Here is a 24932-nt window from a genome sequence, read left to right as displayed (position 1 = left end):
TATTTAGTATCATAATATACATTGCGTTTGAATAAACACAAATAGTGAAACACTACTTGCTCGTGCATTGTGTGCTAATGCCCCAAGCTCACTCGAGCATCGAATGCTCAATGTCCGAGACTCGGTCAAACATCGAGTGCTCATGCCTCCAGGTTCACTTGAGAAGTTCATGTTGTCTTATTTGTTTTTTACAGATACATTTTTGTATTTTCTCTGTTTGCATTCATCAAAACCCTGGAAAACACCAGCATTTTCGTCATAACTTACTGCCTCGAGAAATTTGTGTTTTACTGTGACCTGATAGGTCTGAAATCTGAATGACCAGCTTTTTTGCGGAATGCATCACATAATGATATACAAGTAATTACCTCCACTTGTGTAAGTCCTTCAAGATTCTCTATTTTTGCAATACGTCCATGGTTGAAATCAACATCCTGTCATTGAAATACACATAAACGATATACAGGTATCTTAACTAAGTAAAAATATTCTTATTTTGTCCTAGTAACTGAAGGATAAGCAGATATATGTCTTATGCACATTTCCTCTATGTAGTATACTGCTGAATAATTATTCAACTGTGCTAATATGTTCTTTCCTTTTTACTGCAATAAGCAGTTAGGATTAAGAAAAGAATAAGGCCATGTAGTTCAAAGCCTCAATACAACAAACTTGGATCTACTGTCCAATCCACTTACTGTGAAATCATTAATATTCGTGGGGGACTAATTTGCGTGGATTTTGTGATTGAGTCAATCCACGAAATTCAATCCCAACCAACAAGTAAAATTCCCATTCAATTTAAGTTCAAAAGTTGAAATCTTCTAATTCATATCCCCACGAAATTGCCGTTTTGACCAGAACCACGAAATTAAATGATTTTACAGTAATTAATAACAGGTTTTTTCATGAATTGCAACTTCACTTTACAACATCCAGATATAAACTTTCCATTATTCCAAAGGTCTCCTAGAGTGCAGTAGAATCTTTTTTATTTTTTTTTCAGGTATCTTCAATCATGTCAATTTTATGACCAACAAGAGCTGTCTATACTATCTGAGACCTTTCCACATGATACTAACTTACACGTCACAATTATTATGTCATAGGGTTAGACGGCATAGCGGCACGCTGGAAAAGAAATCAACAGAAATCAGGCAAATATTTAATGGATATCATCAAGGACGTATAAATAATCCTTGATAATGTGTTAGAATCGAAATAATATATCTTAAACAGTGATTTGTGCAAGAATAAAATCATTGTTTGTTGTTTACCTGGTAGATACCCTTGTGATAAATGATTTATTCAATGACAAATCACTATTTGGGATATATTATTTCTCAAGTAACTTGTTCTGTGAGGTCATGCAGCAGAAAACATTAGAAACTTAAGTCTACTATTTCTCATTGTATGTATTAGGTCCCTTTACCACACACATGCATAAAAATGCTATATCACATGAGCAGGCTGTGAAATGAAAGCTATCTGGTTATTCGTGTTATAAATGCTCTTACCAGTGCACCTGGATCAACAATAACTAGTTCTACAGCATCAGAAACATCCATTGGCTGTTCTGGTTCCAGTTCATCACCACTTGATATAAATCCATCGTGACCTCCTCTCTTTGCCTTCTTCTCATTATTGGGGGCACTCTCTTCTTCCATTGTAATCAATGATATTAAACAAGTTCTGGAAAAAAACATGTTATTAAGTACTTTTTCCACACTTGAGATAATCTTAGCATGAGAAAATTAAAGCTAATAAAACCAAGAGGTCGTAGAACACGAAATGCCCCACTTGATGCATTCAGTAACTGCACAAGGAACAGAAATAACAGAAATTTGGTCACTGTGCACTGAACATTTGACGTACTGAACACAAAAATCAATAATTATGGGTCATTTACCAGTCATAAAAGTGACCTCAATATCAAATGTGATCTTAAACCTGAAAGCATTCTCTAGTTATCTGGCAAAAAAGTTCTACTGTTCTGCGTCAATGTGACTGACATACAGACATAAAAATCAAAAGGGGTCATCTGCTGGTCATGATCAACCTCCCTATCAAGTTTCGTGATCCTAAGCCCAAGCGTTCTCAAGTTATCGCCTGGAAACGGTTTAACTGTTCCGGGTCACTGTGACCTTGACCTTTGACATACTGACCTCAAAATCAATATGTCATGATCAACATCCCTAGTAAGCTTCATGATCCTAGGCCAAGGCCTTCTCAAGTTATCGTCCGGAAATGGTTTAACTGTTCTTCGTCAGTTTGACCTTGACATTTGATCTACTGATGTCAAAATCGATAGGATCATCTACTGGTCATGATCAACCTCCCTATCAAGTTTCGTGATCCTTAGCTCAAGCGTTCTCAAGTTACTGCATGGAAACGGTATACCTGTTCAGGGTCACTGTGACCTTTACCTTTAACCTGACCTAAAATTAATGGGGGTCATCTGCTGGTCATGACCAACATCCCTATTAAATTTCATGATCTTAGGTCAAAATGTTCTTGAGTTATCGTCCGGAAATTGTTTAACTGTTCCAGGTCACTGTGACCTTGACCTTTGACCTCCTGACTTCAAAAGCAATAGGGGTCATCTGCAGTTATGATCAACCTCCCTAGCAAGTTTCGTGATCCATGACCAAAGCGTTCTCAAGTTATCGTCCGGAAGGGGTTTAACTGTATCGGGTCACTGTTACCTTGACCTTTGACCTACTGATTTCAAAATCACTATGTCGTGATCAACATCCCTAGTAAGTTTCATTATCCTAGGCCTAAGTGTTCTCAAGTTATTGTACGGAAATGGTTTAACTGTTCCGGGTCACCTTGCCATTGTCCTTTGACCTACTGAGGTAAAAATCAATAGGGGTCATCTGCTGGTCATGATCAACCTTCCTATCAAGTTTCGTGATCCTTGGCCCAAGCCTTCTCAAGTTATTGTCTGGAAACAGTTTAACTGCTCTGGGTCATTGTGACCTTGACCTTTGACCTAGTGACCTCAAAATCAATAGGGGTCATCTGCTGGTCATGACCAACCTCTATATTATATTTCATGATCCTAGGCCAAAGTGTTCTTGAGTTATCATTTGGAAACCTTTTAACTGTTCCAGGTCACTGTGACCATGACATACTGACCTCAGAATCAATAGGGGTCATCTGCTGGTCATGACCAACCTCTTATCAACTTTCATGATCCTAAGCCCAAGCGTTCTTGAGTTTTCATCTGAAAACTAATTGGTCTACATACCGACCGACAGACCGACATCTGCAAAACAATATACCCCTCCTTCTTCCAAAGGGGGCATAACTAGTACATCATCTGTACGTGCAAATGCTGGTCCATAAGTGATATGCAAGAAAAAAATTCTACTTTTTGGCCTTTATAGTGACCTACTGATGATACAGCAATATACAAGTTTCAAAGCATAGTATTATAAAAGGGTCAAAATGACCCTATATCGCTCACCTGTTAAACTTGGCCTTGGAATCATCAAGATAAACATTCTGACCAAGTTTCATGAAAATAAATAAATGCAGCCTCTACAGTATTAACAAGCTTTTTCTTTGAGTTGTGACCTAGTTTTTGACCCCACATGACCCAGTTTTGAACTTGGCCTAGGAATTATTAAGATAAACATTCTGAGACCAATTTCATGAAGATAGGATCATAAATGTGACCTCAAGAGTGTTAAAAAGCTTTTCCTTTGATTTGAATGGGTGACCTAGTTTTTGAAACCAATTATGAACCAGTTTTGATATTTGCATAGGAATCATCAAGATAAACATTCTGACCAAGTTTCATGAAGATAGGATCATAAATCTGGCCTCTAGGGTGTTAACAAGCTATTCCATTGATCTGACCTGGTGACCCAGTTTTTGACCCCACGTCAGGCCCGGCTGTACATATTCCAGAGTAACTGTGGAAAAATTGCAGACAAATGCAAAACTTACATGGAAAGTAGGTACTTTCCATGGAATAGTACGGAAAAGTCACCTGTTATATAACATGTCCAGAGTGATTGCAAATGTTTTCCACGGACATCTCTGGAAATTACTCTGGACATCTATCAAAATGTTCATGGAATATTCACCGACACTGCGGAAATGTAGCACTTTGAAAAAATTCTGGTCATTTAACTCTGGAAAATAACTCTGTCATTTTCTAAGTGATTTTAAACACATCAGAAAACAATTAGCCTCAGACTGGGAATACCATGTGATCAAGCTCAGCCAATTAGATGAACTGATCTTACAGAGGAATTTTCAAAATGTGTAACTGGAAGTCTGATGTTAACAAGTTGTGTCAAAATTAGTGAAACTTTATTATGTGAGGTAATTCAGTTCAAAGTTAATACTGAGGATTCTAGAAATTGCACAAGTAAGTTTTTACATAATTGACCAATGAAACAATACATACATTTGTAATTATGCTAATTAACACATGCATGTATATTTGTACATCAGTCATTATATAGCATAAAACCATATATGCTAAAGTATAACCAAAGGCTTCACAAAGATTTTATAAATAATATGCATATATGAAAACAGATGTCTTTAGGTACTTTCTTTGAATGATTTCATTATTATTTAAGTGTAACTAATCTTTATTCGAAACTATGTATATGCTTAAAAATATTCTAATCATGCGGTCCCTTTTAACTGGCAAAGATTAATTTTCCTTGTTCATATATATCATATAGTGTTTGAAACTGCAAAAGTGATCACATGCAATAAAATCATATTGCTTGTACTAAGTGTTATAGCTCACTATACATGTACTGCAAAAAAGTCTATAAATCACATTTATTGCTATTGAATAATACTGTCAGCAGAACTTCCTGGACGACTGCGGAATAACTCCGGAAAATTGTTCACGGACGTCCATGGAATCACTCCGGAAAATTGTTCATGGAAAGTTCTCTGGAAATCCCTGGACATTTTTCCGCAGTTTTCCGCAGTATTCCATATCAAGCTCCGGAAAGTTTGTCCCAATACTCCAGAGTCCGGACTTCCATGGAAATTCAAAGACATTCCATGGAAACTTCTGGAATTTTGACAGCCGGGCGATCCAGTTTCGAACTTGGCCTAGAAATCATCAAGATAAGTATTCTGTGCTAGTTTGTATCAAATCAAAGCATAAATGAAACCTCTATATGGCTGAAAGGGTCAAAACAGGAAATTTTGCCCATTTCAGGGGCAGTAACTCTAGAATCCATGATGGAATCTAGTCGGTTTTTGATAGGAACCGAGACCTTATTGTGACTGTGGTTAAAACCAAGTGTAAAATGTCACTTCTATCGTGTTCACAAGGTAAAAATTAACAAATCTGGGTCAATCAGGGGCTGTAACTCTGGAACCTATGACTGGATCTAAATGGATTCATCATGGAATCCAAGATCTATTGTTGTCAAAGACATTTTTGCAAGTTTGTAACAAATCAAACCATAAATCAATAGGGGTCATCTGCTGGTCATGACCAACCTCCATATCATATTTCATGATCCTAGGCCAAAGTGTTCTTGAGTTATCATTCCTAATTAACCTTTAGCCTGCTGGCAGCAAGTAATTCTGCCTTTGCGACCAGTGCAGACCAGTGCAGGCCAAGATCAGCCTGCACATCCATGCAGTCTGATCAGGGTCTGCACTGTTCGCTTTTCAGTCAGTAAATTTCAGTGAACACCCCTTCGAATAATAAATGGTATTGTCTAAATTGAATGAATGGACAAGTCCATTTTAGAAATTTAGCAGGGTAAGGGTTAAATCAAAATAATTTAAGTGTTGTTTTTGAAAAATTCACAAAGTCATAATGCAAAAAAAAAAGAATGACCATTCCTACTTTTAAGTTGTTTCGTAAAATAATATCAAATAATTGAAAGTTTATTTTAGGCATTTGTTTTAGATAACTTTGTGTCAAAATCATGATTATTTCAATACAAGAGGGTCATGATGACCCTGGATTGCTCACCTGAGTAATATGAGCCACATGTTTCAAATGGCAAGCTGATGCTAAAATATTAAGGTAGGTAGGTCAGTAGGTCACATTCATGGTAACTGAAAGTCAATTTTAAAACTGCACATGTCTTCCAAATTTCAAGGCTGTATCTTAAAAAAACAGGTCAATGTCACAAGTCAAGTGATCCCTAATCGCTTGGGGTCATCAGGTAATTATAACAACAGTCTAGGAAATATGACATGAAAATTTTTGAAGTATTTTTTCCTGTATAACTCATAATTATAACAAATGAACCCCCAGGGTGGGGCCTCTTTTCACCCCAGGGGCATAATTTGAATAAACTTGCTAAAGATCCACCAGACAATGCTACACACCAAATATCAAAGGCCTAGGCCAACTTTCAAACAAAAAGATCTTTTTTTCCCCCTATATAAGCATATGTTAAACTTGATACCCCAGGGCAGGGCCTCTTTTCACCTCAGTGACATAATTTAAACAATTCTGGTAAAGAAACACTAGGAAAGGCAACATACCAACTGTCAAAAGCCTTGCAGTTTAAGGCAAGAAGATTTTTAATGTTTTTTTCCTATATAAGTCTTTGTAAAACTTGGGACCCCCCAGAGCAGGGCCTCTTTTCACCCCAGGGGAATAATTTGAACAATTTTGGTAAAGGACCACAAGGAAATGCTACATACAAAATATCAAAGGCCTAGGTCTTGTGGTTTTAGACAAGAAGATTTTTTAAGGTTTTTCCTATACAAGTCTTTCTAAAACTTGTGACCCCCAGGGCAGGGCCTCTTTTCACCCCAGGGGCACAATTTGAACAATCTTCATAGAGGATCATAAGATGATGTAAAATGCCAAATATCAAGGCTCTATGCTTTGCGGTTTTGGACAAGAAGATTTTTTAAAGTTTTTCCTTTCGGTTGCCATGACAACCAGAGTTCTGCATGGATGAATTCTTTGAACAATTTTGAAAGGGGACCAACCAAGGATCATTCCTGTCACTTGGACAGTAATCAGGTTGGATACTTCCCCTGGATTGAGAGACAGTCTCTCAATCTAAACACTGTCTCGTTCGAAAGACAAAATGTTGCTGTACCACTCCCTCCCTATGTCAGCCCCCCATCCCGTCTAACAAGACATACATGTATGCATCCCCACTCCTATACTCAGATCCTCACTCCATGTAATTACCATAAGTACTCTTTCTTTCCAGCCACCATAGTGCTTTGGAATTTCCTTCCAGTACAACTTGTGCAAGCCCCCACCCTGAACCAGTTTAAGCAGTGTGTGACCAAACTTGCACATAATGCTTAACATGATAGACCTGTTTTTAAACTGCTTTTATCTGTAAATCCTTCTTGTTTTAACACTATCAACTGTATTCATGCTCGCAATACACATCGTGTATTACTTTTATCCTCCTATCCATTCTACTTTTAAAATTTTTGTACAGGCGCACAGCTGCACATAATACTCGTAAAGAGGAGTGCTGCAGTATAAATAGATAGATAGATAGCTTAAGTGTTGAAAAAACATGAAATCATTTATCAAATTATTTTACTTGGGGAATTAGGTTTTTGTCTCACACTTGTCACATTACCCAACTGTCAACTACTTATTTCTTAGTTATGTCTATAGACTTGTATTTACTTGCATGTACCACAATATAATATGCTTTTCTTTTTTATGCTGTGCTTTAACCATGTGCTTTTCCTTTACAGCAGGGGTGTCGGAAGTGGGGCCGGAGGGGCCACGGTCGCGGCCCCAATAATTTGTCCCAAAACGATTTTTTTTGTAAATTCATAAGTTGGAGCTGCAGATCCGCGGACCCAATATTTTGTATAATATGCTAAATTTTGCTTCGTGTTAAACAATATATGCTGTCCAGATTAGTGTGTTACCGTGGTGACGGTGACACGATCGGGGGTGTTAATTGGAGTCATACACACGTGTCCGTGATTGGACTTGATTACGCATGAACAAATCAGCATGTTTTTAATTGGCATGTCTTTAATTAAAGGTACATTTTAAGCTATACCCGCCGCAAAGATCTAAGGTATTAACTTATAAAATTCAGAAAAATAATTACCATGTTTTTATTTAATGAAAGAGGTAAGTGTTAAGATTTATCACACCGCTAAGATGTAAGGAATTAATTACATAGTTTTTACTCAAAAAATGATATTTCAAACAAAATAAGAAATGAAATTTAACTTATGTCATATCTTTTATGATACTCATCACGGATACTCCTAACCAACCACTAAATTTCAAATTTCCAAAATGCACTTTTGGAATAAACAATCCTGAACAGCGCTCATTCAATATTCGGTGGTTCAAAATTCATCCTTGGATTCACTATGATGAGGTACGTATTCTTTCTGATTTCACATGTTTTCATCATGAAAAACTTTTTAAATCATTGCTTGAATTTGTAACATATGGACATATTTATTGTATTTTATTCATATATCATCTTTTTATACATGTAAATAAAAACAAGAGCTGTCACAGGAGACAGCGAGCTCGACTATTTCGATGCTGGATAGTGAAACTGGGCACATTTGAGGAAACTAGAGCTGTCACTGGAGTGTTTAATGACTCCAATTGTGGATGAAGATATTGCACAATAGCCCAAGTCTATGTCAAAATATCAGCTTAAAGTAATAAGAGAGGTAAAGATGAAATGTATCAAAACACAATATAAGTATATCCTAAGCAAAAAGGGGTATAATTCATTAAATATTGGTGCCAGAGTTATGCACCTTGCATCATATGGTGTGGGTGATGATGTTGAACAACTATTTTAAGTTTGAATCAAATCCATTCAGTAATAACAGAGACAGAGTGAAAATGCATCAAAACTTTAACCTAAAATTCTAAGTAAAAAGGGGAAATAATTCATGAAAAATTGGTCCCAGAGTTATGCACCTTGTGTCATATGATAAGGGTAAGGATGTTGAACAATTGTTTAAGTTGGAATCAGATCCATTCAGTAATAACAGAGATAGAGTGAAAGTGCATAAAACTTTAACCTGAAATTCTAAGTAAAAAGGGGAATAATTCATGAAAAATTGTGCCAGAGTTATGCATCTTGTGTCATATGATGTGGGTGATGATGCTGAACAACTATTTTAAGTTTGAATCAAATCCATTCAGTAATAATAGAGGTAGAGTGAAAGTGCACCAAAACTTTAACCTGAAATTCTAAGTAAAAAGGGGGAATAATTCATGAACAAGAGCACCGCCTTGCGGGTGCTGACGCTCATCTGATTTTTTTTGTGTAATAGAAATATTGTCCTACCCATGATTTTCTAAGTCTAAAAAGGGCCATCATTCTTGCAAAAAGCAGGATAGAGTTATGTTTCTTAATGTTCAGTGTCCACTTATGATGGTGAAAAACTGTTGCAAGTTTTAAAGCAATAGCTTTGATAGTTTATGAGAAAAGTTGACTTAAACATAATACTCAACCAAGAAAATGATTTTCTAAGTCCAAAAGGGGCAATAATTATTGCAAAAAGCCGGATGGAGTTATGTTGCTTGCTGTACAGGGTCAGCTTATGATGGTGAACAAGTGTTGCAAGTTTTAAAGCAATAGCTTTGATAGTTTAGGATAAAAGCTGACCTAAACATAAAACTTAACCATAAAAAAAAAAGTTTCTAAGTCCAAAAGGGGCAATAAATCTTGCAAAAAGCAAGATGGAGTTATGTTTCTTGATGTACAGGGTCTGCTTATGATGGTGAACAAGTATTCCAAGTTTCAAAGCAATAGCTTTGATAGTTTAGGAGAAAAGTTGACCTAAACATAAAACTTAACCAAGAAATCTGATATTTTCTAAGTCCAAAAGGGGCCATAAATCTTGCAAAAAGCAGGATGGAGTTATGTTTCTTGCTGTACAGGGTCAACTTATGATGGTGAACAAGTGTTGCAAGTTTTAAAGCAATAGCTTTGATAGTTTAGGATAAAAGCTGACCTAAACATAAAACTTAACCATAAAAAAAAAAGTTTCTAAGTCCAAAAGGGGCAATAAATCTTGCAAAAAGCAAGACGGAGTTATGTTTCTTGATGTACAGGGTCTGCTTATGATGGTGAACAAGTATTCCAAGTTTCAAAGCAATAGCTTTGATAGTTTAGGAGAAAAGTTGACCTAAACATAAAACTTAACCAAGAAATCTGATATTTTCTAAGTACAAAAGGGGCCATAAATCTTGCAAAAAGCAAGATGGAGTTATGTTTCTTGATGTACAGGGTCTGCTTATGATGGTGAACAAGTATTCCAAGTTTCAAAGCAATAGCTTTGATAGTTTAGGAGAAAAGTTGACCTAAACATAAAACTTAACCAAGAAATCTGGTATTTTCTAAGTACAAAAGGGGCCATAAATCTTGCAAAAAGCGAGATGGAGTTCTGTTTCTTGCTATACAGGGTCAGCTTATGATGGTGAACAAGTATTCCAAGTTTCAAAGCAATAGCTTTGATAGTTTAGGAGAAAAGCTGACCTAAACATAAAACTTAACCAGGCAACGCCGATGCAGACGCCGACGCCGACAACCGCTCAAGTGATGACAATAACTCATCATTTTTTTTCAAAAAATCAGATGAGCTAAAAAATGGTGCCAGAGTTATGCACCTTGTGTCATATGATGTGGGTGATGATGTTGAAGAACTATTTTAAGTTTGAATCAAATCCATTCAGTAATAACAGAGATAGAGTGAAAGTGCATCAAAACTTTAACCTGAAAATCTAAGTGAAAAGGGGGGATAATTCATGAAATACTGGTGCCAGAGTTATGGCCCTTATGTCAGATGATGTGGATGGTGATAAGGAATAAGTATTTCAAGTTTGAATCAAATCCATCAAGCAATTACAGAGATAAGTTGAAAAAAGAGAAAGTGTAAAAAAACTTTAACCAAGGTGGGGACGTGGAAAGACGCCGACGCCGGGTCGAGTAGGATAGCTCTCCTTATACTTCGTATAGTCGAGCTAAAAATTACTTGAAACAATTTTTCTATTCTCATTTCAGGCAAAAGACGTGGCGTTCTGCTACATATGCATGTCAGCTATGACAGGTGGAAAGGTTGCCAACTCAAAAGCAGAAACTGCCTTCATCAGTACTGGGATCAGCAATTGGAAGGACGCCACTAGGAAATACAAAAAACATGAAAAGTCAGATTGCCATAAAGAGGGGAAGAAGCATCACACTTCCAAAACAGACACAGGACATCGGTGAGACCTTATCTTCGGCTCACGCTCAAGAGAAAATGAACAACAGACATCAGCTTCTCAAGATATTAAGAAGTATCCGGTTTTTAGCTCGCCAGGGACTATCTCTACGAGGTCATGACAATAACAACAGCAACTTCATTCAACTGTTGAAATTACACGGTCAGACGGATGATTCTATTCTTACATGGCTTGAAAAGAAAACAGACAAACTTACTAGTGGTGACATTCAAATTGAGATACTGCAAATAATAGCATTAGGAATTTTACGGAGAGTGGCAGCGAACATTGGGACTAATTGTTTCTATTCTATAATGGCGGATGAGGCAACCGATCAGTCAAACCGTGAACAAGTTGTGCTTGTATTAAGACATGTGGACAGTGATCTGAATGTGCATGAGGATTTTATTGGACTTTACCTTGTTCGTTCTACTGACGCGCAAACATTGACCAATGTAATTGAGGATGTGCTACTCCATATGAACATTTCCTTGAGCAACTGTCATGGACAATGCTACGATGGAGCAAGTAACATGTCTGGTGCCAAAAAGGGAGTTGCAACACAGCTGTCAAGCCGTGAACCCCGTGCAGTGTATACGCATTGCTATGGACATGCTCTGAACCTGGCAGTTGGAGATACAGTGAAACGTTCAAAAGTCATGAGAGACGCATTAGATACTGTAAATGAAATGTCAAAATTAATCAAATATTCGCCAAAAAGGGACAGCAAACTAGAGGAAATTAAACAGGAGATGAGCCCAGGGACACCGGGATTTCGCGTTTTGTGTCCTACGCATTGGACTGTGAGAGCAGCTAGTTTCGGAAGTGTTCTTGAAAATTACAATGTGCTACAATCTTTATGGGAAAGCTCGTACGAAAGTGTCAGGGACTCTGAAACACGTGCACATATTCTAGGTGTTCAGTCTCGTATGTCTAATTTTGACTTCCTGTTTGGTGTTAGCTTAGGGTACGAAATTCTCAGACATACCGATAATATGAGCAAATGTTTGCAGAACAAAGACATGTCAGCAGCTGAAGGTCAGCATTTATCCAAAATTTCGATCGGAACACTCAGTGATATGAGAAAGGATGACGCCTACGATAAGTTCTGGGAAAGCGTAAATGAAAAACTGGACACTTTGGATGTCAGTGAGCCTGTAATGCCTCTACGTCGTAAAATGCCAAAACGTTTCGAGACTAGGGAGGCACCACACGAATTTCACGCTACAGAGAAAGACCTGTACTGCCAGAAATATTATGAGGCACTGGATTTAGCTGTAAACTGTGTGCAGGATCGATTTGACCAACCCAGTTACAAGTCCTATCGTCACTTGGAAGATCTGGTACTTAAATGTGTCACCAATGACCCTTCATACCTGGAAGATATGGACTAGACTTCTACAAGGACGATATAGACAGACTCTCACTAAAATCTCAACTGGAATTTCTAAAAGTACATGTTCGAAATAGCTGTGACAATGTTGCCAATGTTACTGTTTCTGATGTTACCAAATTGTTGAGAGATATGAAACTAGCTTCTCGTGCTATGTTCTCTGAAATTGTTACTGTCTTGAAACTGATATTTGTTATGCCTGTCACCAACGCTACAAGTGAGCGTTCGTTTTCAGCTTTAAGGAGATTAAAAACGTACTTACGTTCCAACATGACTGAAAAACGTTTGAACCACATTATGACTTTACATATTCACAGAGAGGCAACAGACAGTATTGATCTCGATGCGGTGGCAAATGAGTTTGTGAACAGCAACGACTCAGTCTTTCCATTTTTGGAAAAGTTTAAGAGAATGAATAAGTCCAATTACACCTAGCTGATTTGAGAATGTTGAAAACTGTTGAGTGAACTTACTTGAGTTTATTGAATGTAACATGAATGATTATTTTTCAGTACATTAAATACAAAAAAAACATACATGCATTCTTTGTATTGCGTTACACATTATTAATTCTGATAAGAGTTTATTAAACTTTATTTTGCTTATAGTTATGTAAATAGTAAGAAAATACTGGAGACTTGGTCTGTCATAAAGAAAACACCAAATCATTCATAATAAGTAGGAGAAACTTTTAAGAAAGGTTATTCTCTTTTGGACAGCACATTTTGTCTTATATCACATGTGCTTTGACTGTTCATGTTCTATTTTGTAGAAGATATCAAACTTCTTTTTCAAAAGTATTTTGTCATTACTTTTATTATTATTGTGCGTCTAACATATTTGTCAGGTACTCCGGGAGTTGAAAGTGTTACAAACCATGTACATTAAAAAAATGCAAACATTGCAAAATGAAAGTGAAAGCAGAGCTGTGCAAACTGACAAAAAACTGCAGTATTTCAACAAATATAAAAGTAAGCTACATTTCATTTCCTGGAGTACCTAGGTAAGTATATAAGACACACAACAAAAACAAACTTAGAGCAAAAATACGTTTGGAAAAGAAGTTTGATATCTTGTACAAAATATAATGTGGACAGTTGAAGTACATGTTTTGTAAGACAAATTCATATTACCAAACAAGGTGACCTCAACAGAAAGTATTTTCTACTTCTTCTGAAAAACTCCATATATATATGTTATGAATATTATGGGTCTGTCCGGTACAATTTCCAAAATAAAATTTACCCAAGGGGTGGTCTCAAAGCTTTACATGAACCTTAACATAAGCCCTGTAGAGCATTTTTGCGACCCTATACTAGTATTAAGAACAGTTAAAACCAATTATACCTTACCCCCAGCAATTTGCTGGTACCTATTTACAGCTGGGTCGACTGAGGCAATCGTGATAAAGTGCCTTGCCCAAGGACACACCGCAATGGTAGTCAGGATTCGAACCAGGGGCCTTCACCTCCGTAGGAAAGCATCTTAGCCCTCTCGACCAATGCGTCCACAACTTGTTATTTCAAATAAACTTTACAAGAAACAAATTGTCATAGAAGTTTGCTTAACCATTATAATGCTTAAATTTCCAAATAATTTTGATTTTGAAAATTTGATAAAAAGAAGGCAGTGGCTAGAGAACCAGAATCAGTTCCCTAGACTGCGAACTTATTCGTCCGGAACCGGTTCTCTAAGGAAAATACGGTGCATAGGCTAGGGAACCGGAATTTTATTTCTAAGCATAATACTGCCAAAATCCACTTTGTTTCTTGGTAAATGTCATGCATATTATTATCTTAATTAATTTTATCATGCCCTTGCATTTATCTGCATTTATTGTCTCCCAAAGTGTACTCGCCACATATATACCATGTCTGCTGTATTCAAATGATATAAACTAGTACGAATGAATATGTGAAAACTACTTTGCAGTTTTTAAATGTTATTTGCTTTAAACTTGTACTATGTTTAAATTATTTAAATTAAAAATAATATTGGTTTGTATTTGCGTCATTACATGTTTATAGATGAACAAACTAATTTAATTGCCCTTAAAACTTCATACATATTCTTTGATCACTTTAAATACTGGTTTGTAACACCTCAGCATTTCACGTTCAAAGATATGTAATCAATACTGAAATTACTTATTTTGTTTTAATCATTTCTTTTATTGTCTTATACCTTTTAAGTTTAAATTTCAAGTTTATTTCGGCTCCAGTGTCGACGATTTCGCATTCATTCGTACGACACCCAAATTCAATAAAATAGACCAAACCCGAAATTCCAAGACATAAAAATGTTGAAAAATGAAGTTACGATTTTCGTAATAGGCCTTGCATGGTCCATTCGTGGTAACATTTCTGCACATGTTCCTGAAACCAGGACCTTTCTACTCTTAGGATAAATCATTCATTCCGGTGATTAAAAGTAGTCACTCTCGCGTGGGATAAATGGTATATTTGTTAGAAATATAAATTGACAGGGTTATATAAAACGGTTATATCTGGTTAATTTAGAATAATCTATATATGTATGGATATTTTTTATCAAATATATAGATGGAAAAAACCAAATCATTAACATTTTTATTATGCTAATATAACATCTTTAGCGTAAAGGAGCTTTTAGAACTGGTGTAATTTTTAAAATGCATAAATCTTTAATCAAAACTCTAAACACGAATGCAAACTTTTAAGTTCAAAGAAAACTCGTACAGTCAATTAACTAGTTTCTGTGAAAAAATGTAGCCGTGGTATTCTCTTTCCAATCTAGTACAGATAACATTAAGCAATATTGGAGAAAAGAAGTGCACAATCTTTAGATAAGAGCACACAATCAGTAAGGTAAATATCGCAGATAAGTAGACATGCATTTCGCCTGTAAATCATCATCGATTTTTAACCTGCTTAAGTTTATAAGTCGACCTTAGTACATATAATAAGTTAAGCACGTGTTAAGGTGCACAATGCCTATATGACAAACCAAGATATACAATGAATGTCTAGAAAGGGTGATAAATCAGACAAAGCTAGGTTTGACGGAAAATTAACCAAATTATTCTTTGCCTAATAAACTCAAATCTTTAAAACTACAACCGGCACGCTTAACTCTTTTATAACCAAGCTATAAAGCGTAAGAAAAATGACTAACTGTCATCACAAGAAAACATCTAGTAATGTAAATATCGAAAACGATTTTTTTCTATATACGATTTCCACTCCTTGAGAATTTTTAACTGGACAGTAAATTCTCCAAATAAAGGAAGTTCCAAACTTTCTGCAGTCGTTATTCCGTAACATTTCTGCAGTTTTAACTGTATGTCGTATTTTAACATCACGTTAATATCACCAAACAAATGTTACCGACCGCAACTGCTGACGTTTTGATGCACTTTGCTTAACGTCATAAACATGTTTAAGTAAACCTTGAGGAAAGTGCTTCAATCATGCTGCGATCCTCTTCAGCAAGTCTAAAAAATCTCTTTGATTTTGCAGAAGGAACTGGCTCATTTATTTTGCAAATAACATTCGATTTGAGTACCCATACTTTGTCAGCTGGAGACGGCCATTTAAACAGATTGCTGGATGAAGACATAAAGTTCACATGGATATCGTCTGCATGGACTTCACTAACTTGACAGATGTACCATTGGCCCTCGTACATACATGCTATAAAATCATTCATTTGAACATCAGCAGCAGGTGAACATTTATCAACGGAGTTACTTTCTGCAGCGTTATTACTTCTTGTCTGATCGGTACTGCTGTTGTCAGCATTCCGTACAAAAGAAGGTTGTTGCAATTCGGTGTTTGCTTTCAGAAAATGCTTTGTCCAGGAGTCACATTCCTGACCCGTTAAACATTTATCACAATAGCAAGATGTGTCTCTAGTAAGGAGGACTTCGCTGGTCTTGGCACGCACGGCATGGATTTTCATAGTGCCTTTGATGGCCTGAACTTCAGGGCGGCTACATGTGCATGTTTTATCTTTGTAGTTTCTTTGTCGAGCCACAGAAACTTTACGCTTTTCATGCTTGATGATATGGCCCATGCATAAAACTCTTGTGCATCTTGAATTGATGTAGATCCACTTCGAACCGCAGCGTCCGCCATGCGCTTGGTAATACCTCCGAGGCCGTCGCAAGGTCCCTTGCCATGCCCGGCCTCGAAGTAATTCCAAATCATGCTTACACCATTCTGCACCTCCGACGTGGCAACAATGTGAAACATGTGCTTATTGCGATATTGGCTGGTGGGACTGTCCGTCCAAAAGTGCACACGTGTAAACTCGGGATCTAGGGACTTAAGCTCAGGTAAGATGATATCAAGTATGGACCAAACAGTTCCAGTAGAATGTGCCAGTTCATCGGAAACGACAATGTAACTTCTGTGCTGCAGAATGCCAGAATCGTCCCGATAATACGCCACTATTGGATGCAATGTCACAGCAGTTTGATGCCAATATGCACTCTGTATTTCATCTACGGATCGGCACATGTAGTTCTCCGCAAAATCCATTTGCATTATTACGTCATGTTCAGGTAGGCTCTCTTTCAAACACAAAATTTGCTTATATTGCTCTCACAGACGCGCAAAATGGGACCGGAACTCCGTCATTTCAGACACAATAAGCTTTTCAAATTCTGATTTTGGCAGTGTGGTTTCAATGACCCTCATTCTTTTCACGCCTTTATCATCCGCAACACGTTTCCACACTTTGAACTTTATCTCATCAGGCATTGACTCCGACCTTACTAGTGAAGCGATATCAACCACAAGTGACTCCTCTGGGTTCGCGCTGATCTTAACACCAACATTGCGAATTGCTTGTATCTTCAGTGCCATATTTTGATGACGGATGCACAAACATGCCTGCCTTCCAAGAAACTGTGCAGTCAGGACATGACTGGGTCGCATTCTTCCAAATGAAGTTACAGATATCTTACATCCAGGGTTTTCTGATGCAAACTTTCTATGCAGGTTTTCTATATAGTCAGTAATAACTTTAATCTGTTTCTTTTCACCATCAGAAGACAATTTAGCATCATTCTTACCCGGCTGAGTTCTACAATTATCTTCACGTTCATAGAAGGACTGAACATTTGCTTGCATTTTCTGAACAGCTGTGTCATGCCTGCCTTTTCTCTTTTGCTTTGCCACATGTTCAATTACCTTCCGGTTTATTCCTGTAGCTTTACTTAGATAATTCATGCACTTGTATTTAAGTGCTATTTTCGTAGCAATTTCTGTCAGTAAACCGTGTTTCTTCTTTGGATCTTTATTATCTTTGGATTGATTTGACAATTCTGCTGCAATCGCGTGGCCAAGCAGTAACGGTTTTCGTACTTTCTCAGCCCTTTTTGGAGTAAGCTGTAATTCGGACAGTCTAAGCTTTGTTTGACTTCTCGGTGTCATTGGATCTTCTTTAGCCTGAGGTGAGCTTTTCATCTTTTTCGAGAGTCTTTCAATAACTTTCTGCTTTGCTTTACACTTCTTCTTAAGCTCTTTTCTCTCTTTTTCAAGTTCTGCAAGTCGTTGCTGTACTTTCTGTTGTGCACGTTTTTTCCGTATTGCGCACTGAGCTTCCTTTCTGCCGCGGAATGGGAGTAGCACAATCATTGGTGTACTCTGTTCTCCAATCATACTATCATATCCGCTCGTAGACTCCAATGTATTTTCTTCTGCATCGCGAGCAATTTTCAGCTTCTGTCGATGTTTTTTGTTTCTTTCTGTAGCTACAGCATTTCGTTTCCTAAGCTTGTCTTTATTCAGAGAACTGCTAGGCACGTAGTACTTCCATACTCTTTTGCTCTCATTTCTTTTGTAGGTATCACCCTCTGCTTGTTTCTTTCTCTCTCTGTATGCTTTTTGAATTTCTGCTCTGCTCTTTCCCATGCTGAAAAGAACAATGATATTTACGTTTCCATATGGATATTTACGTTACCGACCTCTGCAGCTCTCAGGATAGTACAATTTACTGTTATTTTAATGTATTTTGCCATTTTTCTCAATATAATGTATAATAGGTTACTTTTAAACACAAGAACTAATACTTCTAACGTTACGTCTGCAATAAAACCAACAAGTTCTAGTCAGCATATCAATATACACAACACTTGCTTCCACTGTTGCCCAAATGAAACTTAAAAACATTGAAAATATTTTCTGTGGTGATTTATCAAGAAATAGACATGATTTAGTATTATTTTAATCGAGCACATTCGAACAGACAGGTGAAATTTTCATTGCGATATTGCGCTGGTAACGTAAATATCCGAATAGCATGCACCTTACATAGTAGCTAATGCAAAGATATTCTAGTACGGACATAATCAGGCATCCAGTTGGCAACATTTTATCTAAATTCAAACAACAAATCATCAAACGGCTAATGCCAAATACCTGATGACTTTTTCAAGATACTCCTATGCGATTGTGTTGTATTTTTTGAATATGCACGCGCCTTTAGACTTAAAAATGGCAGACGGAAGTAGGCAATATAGTAAATGGCGGAGTATTAACAAAGGGGAAAGACTCCTGCAGGCTTGTACGTAATGTACTGGCGTTGACCAAGAAACAGTAACGTAAATAATGGTAACGTAAATATCATTTCATTACATACTTGGGAAGGAGTAAAGCTTGTTGTCGAATTATTTACAATTGGCATTTACATTTTAATGTACCAACATCACTGTGTCGGAGTATTGTAGTAGTGTTCGAATGCAGTGCTTACTTGCTGTAGAAAGTGTAGTCACGTAAATATCGCTAGAAAAATCACTTTTGCGATGACACTAATAATGAAGCATGTAGAGAAGAATAGCGGGAGTTGCTGGTAACAAACCTATATCTTCCTGCTAGGCATGACCCTTACCTTTGTATTGGGCATGTTTTCAAGCACGACTGAACTTCTACATGTTCTGGAAGCAAGGTATGTATTAATGTGTCAACAAATTTTGATAAAAATCAAATTCTGGCGACATGCATTCACAGCATATTTTTATCAGCCATATTAAAGCAACATTGACGAAATTCCGAACAATGTATCTTGAATCATGTCTAACAAGATGTAGCTTGCTGTCTATATAGACAGAAGCCTGAGTTTCGCATTATCCAGGCTTGAAATTTACAATTGGAGCGAGCGATATCACATAAATATCGTTTTTTTGCCGAAAATCGAACTTTTCGACCACCCTGTGCTAAAACTTAGGCATTTTGACCCATTTTTTTTACTGACCAGACGTCCACGTAATTATTTGTAACTGGAAAGACTACTGGCAAGCAGTACAAAGGTCTTTTGTGGCGAAAATACATGAGCGACATGGGGTTGGTCCATTTTATTGAATTTGGGTGACTAGTTTATCATTCCAATATGGCGGACATGCCGGACAGTATGCTGGGAGTATACTTCTGGAGACACAGTAAACACAAATAAATAAAACGGCTTAGCTCGCTGAAATGGTAAAATTAATTAACTCATTAAGATAAGAACATGCACATGATACTTACCAAAAGAAACAGGGCCTCCTCTGAGTTTTTCATACTTGTCGCCAACCTTTTCGCCAATTTGAAAAAGTTGGAGCCACTTTAGAGCCAAAGTTCTGAGCCACTTTTATTTCTCTTAGTTGACTGTCATACAGTGCTTTAGGGTATAGCGGATTTTAGGGGATAGGTTGATAAATTTTGCATTTAGAGTTGAATTATTGTATAAATTTTCATATCATTCTTTTACTGGCATGCAGACAGACATTCTGACATACATGTGTACATTTTAAATGATTGCTTGTTGTGTCAGGCCCTTCCCCAGCTGCATAAGGCGCCGCGCTACCGCGGCGCTTAAAACACAAAATACAGCTTCCCGCAGCGCTTAATTATCCCGCGCGGTGCCTCAATTATTAGTGCGGTGTCTTAAATCAGTAAGCGATTTCATCCCAGTGAGATACCTCAGGTAAATATCGATCGGGGAAGTTTATGAATACACAGTGTAGCTAGTTGTTTACCGTGTACTGATAAAGGTTTAAAGACGACACGTGTTGATGAAAGTCTGTGTTTTCACAAGTTTGCGGTTAATTGGAGCAGGAGTGATTTGATTATAATTAGTTAAAGATTATAATTAGTCTATGCAACGAAATGGGATAACAGTTGGTGACGGCATGCATGGGTAAGTTAATTGTTATCGAGTAATAATTAGCAGAGAAAGGCAACTGTATTAAAATGACCAGTGATTCTTTGACAGAAGTTTGAAATCATTGTTCCAGATGAAATGAAGCAAACTTTTTCGAGGATGTTTAATTACCATTGTTTAAGATGCTATTAATTTCTAAATATTAAACTTTATCTACTATGATATTTTTTGTTTCACTTTGCTTTTGTATCTCTCAAAGTAAACATGAAAAGACCAAATGATACAAGTTTCAGTGGAATAACAAAATTTAGGGCAGGTTACCTAACCATCGTTCCTGGGAAAGACCAGTTCCAAATAAGCAACTGCCTACTTTCTCACGTAAGGAACCGGGCTAGTCGATAAAAGGGATGAATGAATTCTCTTCTGCTGTATTTCAAGGAAGTCAATATTCCTATGCTAAATAAACATTGATTTATTTATTTACTGACTATATTTACAGCATCATGTATGGTCCAAAGAATTTTAGAAGAAAAAAAGAACAACAAGAAACTTATCAACAACAAAAAAGTTATGATTCATTTTGTCAAGTCATTGAAACATGTCATTGTAACTTATGTTTCATTTCAGGCTCTTTCATCACTCTTCTCCCTTGAAGAAGACCGGGCGGTTATTGAATGGGCACAGGGGAAAGTCACCCTTACCACAGATGAACACTTTGAGCACCATGAAGTGGATTGTTGGTAATCTGTCCGAGTCTCACCCAAACCTGAGCAAAGTCGCTACAGTGGGACTGCTTTTACCAACCTTCACAGCTGGTGTGTATACATGTTCTTTCTGAAACTTGCTGCTTGCAGTAAATAACATAGTTAAACTTGAAATACAGAACCTGCTTCTTTGTGTAAAAAAGCTGCAATGGTGTTGTCAACACCCACAAATATTTAACAGAAATACTGTTGCAATTCATTGTGCAGAAGAACACAAGATAAATGTCAAATCTTAGGAACTTTTACAATATAAATCCATCCTTGGTTATCCTTGCTCTGGGAAAATAACAAATACTTATTTTTTTGTATTTTCAGATTTTGAGAGAGGTTTCAGCAGTTGAATGTGTAAAGACCACCCACCATTCACCAGTGAGCATGAAAGTGCTTAATGCCTTACTCATGGTGTCCATGCAGGGACAAAAATGGAATGACTTTAATTTCAGTGGTGCAGTAAAGGAATGGCACAGAGCCAAAGACAGACACTTACCGGTATACGAAAACAAAACTGCCTATGTGTTGTTAGTGTTAGTACAAAAGAAGTGGAAGGACATATGTGTTTTCGAAAATACATATAAAAGAAGTGGACATCTGTGTAGTGTATATGATATATTGATGGTTATATGATTATGTGAAAATGTAGAAGTAATGAAATACATGTTGTTGTGTTTTTTTGCATATGGTGTACTTAAAAAAGCACCATTTGGGTTCGATTTAAAAAAAAAAATCGAACATGGGAGGGGAAACCCCTCCCGCACCCACCCCTTATCCCGCCCGCAAACTTTACCCCAGCGCCTTAAACAATTTCTGGGGAAGGGCCTGTGTGTTATTTTTCATATGTTATTTTCATATGTTATCAAATAAAAATGGAGGCTATCCTTTACTGACTAAATGAGTGTGTCTGTAAAAAACATCAATGAATGAAAAGTATTTGACAGAAATTTAAAAAGCTGATGGTTTTTGAAAAGAGAATACATTATTATTCTGATTTATAGTAAAACAATATTGGGAAGTTTGTTTAGATGTGGATTTTAAACTAATAATGGAAAAAATGACCAAAGCTATCCTGTACACTCTAAACCAGCACATACATAAACAATAGCATGGAGAGAAAAATCACATGAATTTCTATTAAATGCTGAATGTTTTGAAAAGAATAGCTGTTTTCTGTCTAATATACAGAAAAAAACCTACTAAATTTTGTTTCTTTGAATTAGAATGCAAGAAAAATTAGTTAGCTATCCGCTATACCCTAAAGCACTGTAGTGTGCATAGAGAAATAAAATATTGTAAATAATTTCATTAGGAATCAGGGCTTTCGCGACTGGGCAACTTGAGCGAAATAGGCGCTCTAGAACTTCAAACTTTGCTCAAATCTAACCTCAAAGCGAAATGCAAGTCGCCCGATTTTCTTTGATTTCCGCACTCGCTAAGTACTGATTTCCGCACTCGCTAATTACTACTACCCAGACTGCTGACAATTTGCACCGTGTCATAATGAGTGTCGAATACACAAACACACGCCGGCAGCATAATTTAAGCTCCGCCTACCTCAGGTACTTGTGAGATTATGCCGAGAAGTGTGAAAGCGAATCAAATTATCCGATACACCAGAGTCTATTGTGTTAAGCCAATCAGCGCGGCATTTACGTCTTTGACACTTCGCGTTAATTGTCAACATGTTCGAGTGCAAAAAAAACAATGTTTTATTAAAGAAACTGCTGATTAACTATGCGATTAATTGGAATATGGTTCACAATTATTTGTTATCTATGATAAAAGAACGACATGTAATGGATTAACTACGTTAAATTGACTCCCATCGATGAATTTATTTGAATATGTATTTCTAGATTACTGTACACATTTTACTTTCAGTTTTATATTTCGAGTGAGATACTGACATTCTTCGGTGAATGACTCGGTGCAAAGAGCTATAAAAAATAAATACACTTCTACTTCTTTGCTCGGTGTTAATAATAAACACTTCATACATGTACAAGATATAACCAAAATTTGGCGTGTTACATTTATAGCATCGGCTTGAATTCTGAAAACGACTTTTTCAGAATTTTGTAAGAAAACGATAACCACTGTATGGGAAATGATCTAACTAAGAAAATGAACGGTCACATCAATGTTTTTTATCAAGAAACAAGAAAATTACAGCCACCTTTCGAATCACTCAACATCATTGTGGTAGAAAGTCTTCCCACTTCTCCCTAAAGTCTCCCCACTTCTCCCTAAAACAGCTTGAGGGAGAAGTGACTTCTCCCAAAAATTTGGACCTAGCTAGACCCCTGGGAATAATAACAACTTTTGAAGGTGTATTAGTTTATTGTGGAAGTAAATTCAATTTGTAGCTGGATACAAATGACACAAATCATTCTTTAATTTAAGAATCATATCTTTCCATGTCAGAATTACCAATATTTCAGGACTCATTTATATTCGGAAAGGAAAATTCGGATTTTTTTGCGCGCGACACGTCGCCTTACTCTGGTACACATTCATGCAAAGTTATTTGAAAATCCATCCATCGATGACAAAGATATGGACCGGACACGAAAAATGCGGACAGACCGACAGACAGACGGTTCAAAACCTATATGCCTCCCTTTGGGGGCATAAAAACTATGCGCCACTTATTTTCGCCAGTTCGCAAAATTTAGCGCCAAATTGTTAAAATAATCGCAAATGGCGACATTGGCGATTGCAGCGGAGGCCCTGAGAAACAAAGTGGATTTCGGCAGTATTATGCACAGAAATAAAATTCCGGTTCCCTAGCCTATGCACGGTATTTTGCTTAGAGAACCGATTCCGGACGAATAAGTTCGCAGCCCAGGGAACCGATTCTGGTTCTCTAGCCACTGCCTAAAAAGAAAGATAATTTTCTATATTTGAAATAAATCTGCGCATTCTAAAAAGAGTTTTAATTACTCTTTCACTGATTTTCATTGCTTAAGCTATATTGAGTCTTTCGATCGAAAGACGGTTCGTCTTTCGAACGAGAGACAATGATGTCTCTCAATCCAGGGGATAAATTTACTCCACCCACTTCGTTAACAAAAAACTGTCCGCATTAAAGGCATATCTCAAGCGATACGAAAATCCTACTGAAAAGGTCTCACATAAATAAGTTAATACGAATAAAGAGTAATACAAATAATTCATAATCATGTTTTAAACGGAGATATTTTCAAAATTATACTTGTATGTGCTTCGCCACTGCGGTGATATTGTAAACAATCCCAAGAGAATTATATCCTACATGCGAATAAAAGCCGTTCTATTCCAGCGTACGGTGTTGCAGCTCATGTCTTTGGCGATCTTATCAGTACATATATGGCACATATTCTGATAAGCCATCAGACAGCTCAACTGATAAATCCTGTTCCTAAACTTACATTGATTTAGAAAGGAAAATGATACATTTACCATAGAAAATGTCATAAATTACACA

General features: G+C 36.9%; 2 protein-coding genes across 2 annotated transcripts in view; one reads left to right on the top strand and one right to left on the bottom strand.

Annotated features, from left to right (window-relative positions):
• The window catches only part of LOC123527270 (protein phosphatase 1 regulatory subunit 7-like), a 45810-nt gene extending 21078 nt beyond the window's left edge, over nucleotides 1–24732 (bottom strand). The window contains exons 1-3 of the mRNA XM_053523265.1: nucleotides 24681–24732; nucleotides 1518–1692; nucleotides 369–434 (exon numbers count right to left, since the gene is read on the bottom strand). Coding sequence (XP_053379240.1) covers nucleotides 369–434; nucleotides 1518–1667 — 216 coding nt within the window. The 5' untranslated portion in view covers nucleotides 1668–1692; nucleotides 24681–24732. The remainder of the gene's footprint in view (nucleotides 1–368; nucleotides 435–1517; nucleotides 1693–24680) is intronic.
• Nucleotides 11128–12585, top strand: LOC128548164 (zinc finger MYM-type protein 1-like). Its single transcript, XM_053522588.1, has one exon. It carries the CDS (start codon nucleotides 11128–11130, stop codon nucleotides 12583–12585), a length of 1458 nt encoding a protein of 485 aa, XP_053378563.1.
• Nucleotides 24733–24932: the final 200 nt, after the last annotated feature.

Source organism: Mercenaria mercenaria, chromosome 14, assembly GCF_021730395.1.
Source record: "Mercenaria mercenaria strain notata chromosome 14, MADL_Memer_1, whole genome shotgun sequence".
Classification (NCBI taxonomy): Eukaryota; Metazoa; Mollusca; class Bivalvia; order Venerida; family Veneridae; genus Mercenaria; species Mercenaria mercenaria.
This window is presented reverse-complemented; position numbering and strand designations above follow the sequence as displayed.